Source organism: Barbus barbus, assembly GCF_936440315.1.
Source record: "Barbus barbus genome assembly, chromosome: 14".
Lineage (NCBI taxonomy): Eukaryota > Metazoa > Chordata > Actinopteri > Cypriniformes > Cyprinidae > Barbus > Barbus barbus.
Window position 1 is genome coordinate 10,290,845 of NC_136742.1, and position 10,369 is coordinate 10,301,213.

The 10,369-nt window shown below is 37.9% G+C and overlaps 1 protein-coding gene across 1 annotated transcript; it reads left to right on the forward strand.

Moving 5' to 3' along the window:
• Positions 1 to 259: 259 nt before the first annotated feature.
• On the forward strand, positions 260 to 9,295 carry LOC306879951 (uncharacterized protein; the record flags this gene model as incomplete). Its single annotated transcript, XM_079433181.1, has 3 exons — positions 260 to 437; positions 513 to 648; positions 8,776 to 9,295. 3 exons carry the CDS (start codon positions 260 to 262, stop codon positions 9,293 to 9,295), a joined length of 834 nt encoding a protein of 277 aa, XP_079289307.1.
• Between the last annotated feature and the right edge of the window lie 1,074 nt (positions 9,296 to 10,369).

The following is a 10,369-nucleotide window of genomic DNA, read 5'->3' on the forward strand; positions in this document are numbered from 1 at the left end:
TTGTGATGGTGCAAAAATAGAGAAAAGTAACTGAAAATATTGTGTATAACATGCAAGTTACCTAATAAGTAACTTGCATGTTATACTTAAGTAATAATTTCGGTATACATTTACCGAACTGTTGTATGGAAGCAATACTCACATTTGTGCTGTTGGTCTGATTTTAGCAAGTTTTTGTATGTGTTTTGTTATGGTATTGCTTTATCATTTTTGTGACATTACTTACAAATATCTTAATGAAACATTATCATCATCAGGCATGCGTCGCGGAGACTGGTTGCCATGGCCCGGTGAGGCTCAGAGACGAGACGAGAGGAGGGCTGAAGCCAGACTGGCTGAGGGTCTGCAGAGACTCGACCAGGCTAAACATTACCACCTCAACACACTGACCAGAGAACAGCGCAGACTTCACAGAGACCCCATCTCCATCAAAACAGGTATGTGAGGGATTACATCTCTCTAAAAGAAGTCAGAGCATTTAATAAATCAAAATCATATCTCTTTTTTGTCAGGTAATCCCTGGAAAAGAGGACTCCACAGTTTGGGGCTAAGACCCTCTAACCATGATGTTGGTCGTCCTGCTGCATCTTACAAGAGGACCCTGTTACCCATCATCCCAATGGCAGGCAAGGAGACAGACAGTCTCAGGTGAGACCACGTGTTTTTTTTTTTCTGTTTTTTTTTTGCAAATAAAGTTTGGTTGTGTCTTCTCGCCATCTTCAAATTCACTATCCTCAAGATTTACAAGTAAAAATGGAAATGAGTGTGAACAATACTGACTGATACCAATAAATCAAAGAATCACAAGTACAGTAAATGACAAAAAACAATATAGTACAGATCTCTAAGGTAATTAAAAATGAAGTACTTTCAGGTATTTTTATCCAATAAACATTCATAGCTGGATGCAACAGCTCTATATGATTCAGTCAGCGAAGGCCCTGATAATTCTGATGGATTTCAAAGAAAGTGTGATGTGCCAAAATGAAGCTAATCTCTTTAGTGCCTCATTATGTAACATGACTATCCGGCTCGTCTTCCCCTGTATCCCAGCTACAGCCGTGGCATGTACCCCACTCTGCAGTTAGGCTGGGGTTGACATGGATTTCAACAAGGAATGAGAGAATTTATTCCACTTGATACTTGACACAGCACAACTTCAAACAGAATGTAGAAAATGAATCCGTTCCAATTAAGATTCATTAATTGCTTCAGGGCAAGATTCTAAAAAGGAAGCTAGACACCTCCCACCCATTCTATAAATGTTTGATATTGTATCTTGAACACACTTTGCATTCAGTGTGTAGGATAGAGCAACGGAAACAGGGAATATGTTTACAGTTAAAGGAGCCCAAAACAAAATGTCAGAAAATTTGGACATGCAAATGGTGTAACTTTCAGGAAGGACTTTAAAAAAAATTTAAAAATAAAATAAAATAAAGACTACGGTACAGCCATTTTTAAAAATCAGCAGAATGTTACCTTAATAACATTACAACAAATTTAATGATTAAACTTTTGTGTTAAATTTAAGTTGTAATGTTTAGTATATTATATTGTTCTTTGTGTAATATTGATCTTTAATTCAGATTTGTTTAAATGTATGTAATGTAGTAAAAACAACTAAAGCAAACAAGCATGCAAGAATTTTTACACTGATCATCATGAGTGCATGTTGAGGGTTTTAAAACCCCAGGTCAACTGTAAAACTTATAATAAGGTCCTATTATTTATCATTGGTTGATGCATTAACTAACATTAACAAACAATAATGAATACTGTAACAAATGTATTGCTCATTGATAGTTAAAGTTAGATAAGTAAATAAAACTCTTCATTGTTAGTTCATGTTAGCTCAGGTCCATTAAATAATATAATAACAATAATAAGTTACATTTATATAGCGCTTTACATAGAAGGAGGGGAATCTCCTCAACCACCACCAATGTGCAGCATCCACCTGGAGGATGCGACGGCAGCCATATTGCGCCAGAACGCCCTCCACACACCAGCTGGAGACAGTGATGAAGCCAATCAGTGTATGGGGATGATTAGGAGGCCATGATGGTCAGAGGCCAGGGATTTGGCCAGGATGCCGGGGTTACACCCCTACTCTTTTTTTGAAGGACATCCTGGGATTTTTAATGACCACAGAGAGTCAGGACCTTGATTTAACGTCTCATCTGAAGGACGGTGCTTTTTACAGTATAGTGTCCCCGTCACTACACTGGGGCATTAGGACCCACACAGACCACAGGGTGAGCACCCCCTGCTGGCCTCACTAACACCTCTTCCAACAGCAACCTAGTTTTCCCAGGAGGTCTCCCATCCAGGTACGGACCAGGCTCAACCCTGCTTAGCTTCAGTGGGCAACCAGTCTTGGGCTGCAGGGTGATATGGCTGTTGGATATGAACAAATGCAACTTTTGATTTTAATTATGTATCAGTAAATGTTTAAACTAACATTAACTAAGATTAATGAATGCTTTAGAACTATTTTTAATAGTTGATGTTAATTAATGTAGTTAGCTATAATGTTAATAAATGGAACCTGATAAATTACCTCAGGTATCAAAATTTGGGCTGAGCAAGAATATTTTGCCAGTGAGTATTTTGTAAGGCTATGTGTTTGGCTGTATGTATGTGCTTAGAGTTCACATCAAAAATGAAGTATACTTTGGGCTTAAAGGAATAGTTAACCCAAAAAATGAAATTTTGCTGAAAATTCACCTCCTCGGGCCATCCAAGATGTTGATGACTTTGTTTCTTCATCAGCACAGATTTTGGAAAATTTTGCTTTACATCCCTTACCCAACAATGGATACTCTGCAGTGAATGGGTGCCGACAGAATGAGTCCAAACAGCTGATAAAAAATACCATATTATAGATAGATGACTGTGTATTTTAGCTGTAAGCAATGGTTTGAAGTTAAAAACATATGGATGATGAATTTGTTTCTTATAACCATGCAGCTTTTCACTTTACAATACATCAGTTAATGGACTGGAGTGGTGTGGATTACTTGTGGATTAATGTGATATTTTCATCAGCCGTTTGGCACCCATTCACTGCAAAGGATCTACTGGTGAACAAGTGATGTAATGCTAAATTTCACCAAATCTGTTCTGATGAAGAAACAAAGTCAACTACATCTTGGATGGCCTGAGGGTAAGACAAATTTGAGCAAATTTAAATTTTTGGGTGAACTATTCCTTTAATGGGAACAGTGAGTGAGGAAATAGACTAAAATGGTCACTTTCAACATTTGATCCAATTTGCTTATATGTCTGTAATATAAGTTGAGATAAATCACTGGCAACCTCATGAGAGCCACAGCATTTGAAAAAAAAAGGGAAAAAAAAGGCAGCATTTGGTCCACAGGCCACCGGTTGAATAGTCCTATTCTATATTAAGGAATACATGTATTATGAAAACACAAGTATTCAGTAAGTAGCATTTGATTCTGTACAGGCAAATTGTTAGGATTGTGTGAGAGGATCAAATTATGTTTTATCATAACAGGATGATGGCGAACTTGCATATACTGCATGTGCTGTATGAATATGAATGTGGGGTTGAGGGTCCCTGGGAATGAACGCTTAATCAGATTGTGCTTTGAATGTGTGTGTGGTCGGTTATATAAAGGTACAAATTTTACAAAGTTCATTTTTTCTTGTAACATTTCAAAAAGTTAAACTTTCATATATTTTAGATTAATTACATGTAAAGTAAAACAAGTAAAGTAAAGTTTAATTTAAATTTTTGATGATTAGAGCTTACAGCTGATGAAAGTCAAAAATCAGTATCTGAAAATATTTAGAATATTTACATTTGAGTTTCAATTAATGACCATCTCTACAGTATAAATTCCGGGTATCTCTTATTCTTTGAAACCACAATAATGGAGAAGACTGCTGACTTGGCAATGATCCAGAAGACGAACATTGACGCCCTCCACAAAGAGGGTAAGTCACAGAGGGTCATTACTGAAAGGTGTGGCTGTTCAAGGAGTGCTGTATCAAAGCATATTAAATGCAAAGTTGACTGGAAGGAAAAATTTGGGTAGGAAAAGGTGCACAAGCAACAACCGCAAGCTTGAGAATACTGTCAAGCAAAGCTGATTCAAACACTTGGGAGAGCTTCACAAGGAGCGGACTGAAGCTGGAGTCAGTGCATCAAGAGTCACCACACTCAGACGTCTTCAGGAAAAGGGCTACCAAGCCACTTTTGAACCAGAGACAACGTCAGAAGCATCTTACCTGGGCTGTGGAGAAAAAGAACTGGACTGTTGCTCAGTGGTCCAAAGTCCTCTTTTCAGATGAAAGTAAATTTTGCATTTCATTTGGAAATCAAGGTCCCAGAGTCTGGAGGAAGAGTGGAGAGGCACAGAATCCATGTTGCTTGAAGTCCAGTGTGAAGTTTCCACAGTCAGTGATGATTTGGGCTGCTATGTCATCTTCTGGTGTTGGTCCACTTTGTTTTCTGAAGTCCACAGTCAACGCAGCCATCTACCAGGAAATTTTAGAGCACTTCATGCTTCCTTCTGCTGACGAGCTTTATGGAGATGCTGATTTCATTTTCCAGCAGGAATTGGCACCTACCCACACTGCCAAAGGTACCAAAAGCTGGGTCAATGACCATGGTGTTACTGTGCTTGATTGGCCAGCAAACTCGCCTGACATGAACCCCATAGAGAATATATGGGGTATTGTCAAGAGGAAGATGAGAGACACCAGACCGAACAATGCAGATGACCTGAAGACCGCTAGCAACCTGGGCTTCCATTACACCTGAGCAGTGCCACAGGCTGATTGCCTCCATGCCACGCCACATTGATGCAGTAATTCATGCAAAAGGAGGCCCAACCAAGTACTGAGTGCATAGAAATGAACATACTTTTCAGAAGCCTGACATTTCTGTTTAAAATATCCTTTTTTTATTGATCTTATGCAATATTCTAATTTTCTGAGACACTGAATTTTGTGTTTTCATCATCTGTAAGCCATAATCATCAACATTTCAAGAAATAAAGACTTGAAATATTTCACTCTGTGCAATGAAGCTATATAATATATGGGTTTCACTTTCTGAAATGAGTGACAAAAAATATTGCCCTTTTTCACAATATTATTTTTTTTTTTGATGTACCTGTATGTGCATGAATGCTTTCTGATTAGAGTCTGTGTGCAGTGATGGGCATCTGTGATTGAGGGGATTTCCTCAGTTAACCGCACCAGTGAATCTGATGATGGGATAATCACATACACACACAGAGCCATCCATCCTCAAACACATACAAATGACTTAGTAAAAGATTTATTAGGTTTTAGCCCCCTACATTGATATGTTCATCTATTCATATATTAACATTATGTGACTCTCCGATTTTCGATCAACACAGAAATTAATGAATGAGAGTAAAGGAGGAGGACACTATAAGATTTAATAAGCAATGTAGTAGTCAGTGAACCAAAGAAACTGGGAAAGGCCGTGGTCGTCTAACAGTTAAAAATCTGGGCTGCTAATGAGACAGCGAGAGAAATCTCTCTCCTGTTTATGCCCTTGAGCAAGACACATCTCAGGTTGCTCCACTGGAACAGTCCATTCAATTAGTGAACTGAAGGTTGCTTTGGATGACGAGCATCTGCTAAATAGCAAGGAAGACACAAGAGATACTGAAATAGACAGTGTTTTGACCGTCTCCCTCTCCCACAGTGCACCGTCTGCACTTCCTGTAACATCCACTGCAGCCTCCTTCTGTCTGTCTGTTCTGTCTCTCTGTGGACCTGAAGGGAGGTTGGTGGTTCTTCGTCTTTATGCTTGTTAGGCAGACAGCCTGTAGGCAACCAACTAGTGCCTACTTGACTTTACTTCCCCTTATTTCCTGTTTTCATTCGCTCTTTCTTTCCTTTCTGGTTCACTCTTTGACAGAGACACTCTGTCTTTTTTTGTTTGTTTCCTCTTCTCATTCTTCTTTCCTCTTCTCTCCCATCTACTCATTCTTTCTGTGATACTAGACGTTTTTAGCTGCTCAGTCCATGTAACATCAGACCTGATTTATGTTTCCACACATATTTTTACAATATTTTTTACACATTTTTTTATTGTTTGGATATATAATCCAAGGGTCAAGATTACATACTGAAATTTGCCCGCAATAAAAAAAAAAAATTATTTAAAAATCTATCACAATGATGCACCAAGTAGGTAGAAATGTAATCTTTGTACTAAAAAAAAAGGTTTAAAAAAATAAATATTTTAACTTAACATCTGTAAAAATGTCAATTAAAAAAGTAATACAATTTTCATTACATATCAAATACATTTGAGGGTATTTCTTTACAAACATCATTAGTTATCATTACATTTTTTGAAAGTTGCACCACTTGACGTTGTTCAACATGAACTAACCTTGCCTCAACATAAAAAGGTCAAATTATCGACTTATTGACCTGTTGGTTGCACCACAGGGGTGTTGATGGTGCAGTGGATAAGACACATGCCTTTGGTGTGAGAGACCCGGGTTCGAATCCACTGTGAGACACCAATGTGTCCCTGAGCAAGACACTTAACCCCTAGTTGCTCCAAAGGCGTGCGACCTCTGACATATATAGCAATTGTAAGTCGCTTTGGATAAAAGCGTCAGCTAAATGAATAAATGTAAATGTACCACAACAATCCCCCCCACCCCCCAAATAGTTTTGCCAATATTTATGTTTTTATTAAAGGTGTTTAAATATTAAAGGTGCCACTTTTCAACTATTTTATTATTTTGATGAGTTTTTTTTCATCATTATGATTTCAGGAGTTGTATCATTCTGCTAATTTATTATTATTATTATTTATGCCCTCTTATAAAATATCAGAATTAATTTTAATTAAAAAATGACATTACTCATGTTGTATTTTCAGGTGTATTCAAGTAATTGCGGGTATAAATAGATTTTTTTTAAATGTAGTTTTAGTAACACTAAGTTTTTGTTTGTTAACATAATTTAACTACATTAGTTAACATGAATAACAATGAAAAGGTTATTAATCTTAGTTAATGTTAATTTCATTATTTATTATAAAATCAAAATTTGTATCTGTTAATATTATTTAATGGACCTGTTGACATGAACTAACAGTAAACAGTTGTAATTTCATTATTCAGTGTTAATAAGTATTAATACTTTAACAAATGTATCGCTCATTTATTAGTTAATGTTAGTTAATGCATTAACTATCATTGAAATACACTGAACAAATGATTAAATACAGACAAAAAAGAGCATCATGTCACCTAAGCAATAGCGGTGCCTCATTTAACTTTTTGGTTTACACACTTCTCAACTAATTTTCTTTTCCATCATCACCCTTTGCCAACGTGCAACAAATTTACAGTCTCTCTCTGAGCGTTTGCAACTGCTGTCTAGTGTGGCAGGTTGAAGAGATGAGAAGGGGTGTAAGATTTACTGTTTACCTCAGCACTGTCCTGACATGACCTGGGCCAGCCAATCATTGCTCGCTGGATATGGACAGCAAACTGCTGCACAAGACTGCCATGAAGCCAACGTGCCTGTCTGAACTTTCTCAGCTGATGAAAACATCTAACCTCATGCTGTGCCAGTCATAATGTCACAGGAAACTAAAGTGAACTTGAGTTCTTGAAAGTAATGTTCAACTGTCTTTTTAGCTAGTAATGGTTTGTTAGCTGCACGTTGTTAGGGAGAAGACATTTAGGACTTTTCTGAATGTTCTCCTAATTGAATGTCGGAAAAACAGAAGCTGCTAAAAGGATGACAGTAGAAGTGAAAGATGATCCCGAGTATAACTGTGGTGACATTACCAGCACTTTGTTGAGCAAGACAATAAACCTAGAGAACTGCCAGGTTGTCCACTACCTAGAAAGGCAGCTGTCTGCTGTGGCATCAACCTGACTGAAAGTTAATAAGCACACCCAGACTGAATGTGCTGGCTGGTTTTTTGCACAGATTTTGATAAATTTGCTGAGCTGGGAGTATTAAACTCTTATTGGTAGTTAGGTCCATTTCAAGGAAAGTCGGATCACTCTGTGGCCATACTTGCAATGCTTACTGGAAGCAATTTGGGGAATCCAAGAACAATTTCTGTCTACTTAAATAGTAAAACACAGAAATTTAAAAAACTTGTAAAACTCACACAAAGGCTGCGTTTGCATTTGTCATTGACATGCAACCTGTATCCAGATGTTGTCCACATACACATTGAAAAGACAAGTGTAAACGCGCTTCTGATCAGAATGTTATCTGATCAGCATGTCAGAAAAAAAGACAGATCTGGGGTGCGGTTCCCAAAAGCAACTATGGTCACAAGTTGCATTGTTACCAGTAGAGTTCAAAGGAACTTACTATCATAGTTAACTAATGATGCTTTTGGGAAACGCACCCCTGATCAGTTATCCAGATAGAGAAGTCAGTTGATGTTGCCAAGTGTAAACCCTGCCAAACACGTCCTTAAAACTTGTGAAAACCAAGGAGTCAAGGATTAATTAGCTTGTTAGTATGGCCCAGTTAGCCTCTCCTCGTAGATGCCATAAACTTCATCTTATGAGGGAAAAAAGCAACTTTCTGATTTTCAACAAGTTGTATATTCAAACAAAAGTTGAGCAATGAAGATGTACACTGCAAAATAAATCGAGTACATCATTGTAAAGCCAATTTGCATTGTCAGGATGTCATTTTATGCATGCATGCTGCTGACTTTTACACTTTGAGTAATTATTTCTCTCTATCTCTTCTCAATCTTTCCAGGTCCTCTTCACTGCAGGCTCGTCTTCAGGAGTTTATGAGTAGTGGGGAGAAAAGGGCAGAACACTCCTCTGAGACACTCTGTCTGCCAGACCTAAAACAGCAGCCTGTCATCTCTCTCACCGCTACGAGCACAAATACAGAAAGAGAGGAGAGCAAGGAGAGAGATATGGATGGAGAACAGGACAGAGACAGAGGGGCCCACATGAACATAGTGAGGGACAGAGAAAAAGACAGCCAGAAAGATAGGGAATGGATGCTGTTAAGGGACCGAGAGAAAGATAATGAAAGAGGAACTGAGATAAATAGGAATAGGTGTCCATCCTCTCCTGTTTTATTCTCCTCTGAGTTGCTGGCTCCGGATGGACATTTAAGAACAGTTCACACATTACCAATCTTTGCCCAGGCACTGGCAGAAGCCCGAAAAGCTAGATACATCAGACACCGAGGACAACCGCTGTGCGAGCGAGAACTCACCGTACGAGAGATATTTGCCCAGGATTCAAGAGCTCCTGCTCATTGAGACACTAAAGCAGTGGTTCTTGACTGGTTTTGCTTCAGGTCCAGAGTTTCCACTGGACAGCAAGTTGCGACCAAACACAGTGCCCAATGTTATATGTACTGTGATATGTATAACTGTATCGATAGTCATATTTTTGGAGAACCTGTCCAGAATGTTCTACTAGAAGCTGTTCACATTCTCTGACTTAAAGAGTTAGTTCACCAAAAATGTTTAATTCTGTCATTAATTACTCACCCTCATGTCGTTCCAAACCTGTAAGATCTTTGTTCATCTTTGGAACCAAAAATAAAAATATTTTGATGAAATCCGAGAGCTTTCTGATCCTCCCATATACAGCAACACAACTACCATGTTCAAGGCTCAAAAAGATAGTAAGGACAAAATTAAAATAGTCCATGTGACGTCAGTGGTTCAATTGCAATTTTATGAAGCTACGAGAATACTTTTTGTGTGCAAAGAAAACAAAAATAAAGACTTTATTCAACAATTTCTTCTTCTGTGTCAGTCTTCGACACGCGTTCACGAGAGTGAATGTGTGTTCATTCCTCTGATGTCACAAGAACTATTTTAACAAAGCTCTCGGATTTCATCAAAAAGTATCTTTATTTGTGTTCCAAAGATGAACGAAGGTCTTACAGGTTTGGAACAACATGAGGGTGAGTAATTAATAACACAATTTTCATTTTTGGGTGAACTATCCTTTTAAAGCCCAAAGTATACCTCAGTTGTGATGCAAATATTTACCGTATGCATATAGCTGAATGTTTAGCCTTTCAAAGTATATTTTTTGATTACATGTAAAAATACAGGGGCTCAACACATGCTTACTAGCAAATTTCATCTTTGTCCAGTATCTAAATTGACTTTAATGTAATTTAGTGTCATTTTTTTTTCTTGCTTTGCAATGTAATGTTTACTTTTCTTAACTGAGATTATGTTGGCCTTATGTGGCCAACAAAAATGTGACCCTGGATGCCGCAACCTTCAAAATGAGACAGTTTCAATTAGAAAAACTGGCAGTAAGCGTGTACTATGGTATGCACATTATGTACGCAGTATGCATAAAACTGAAGT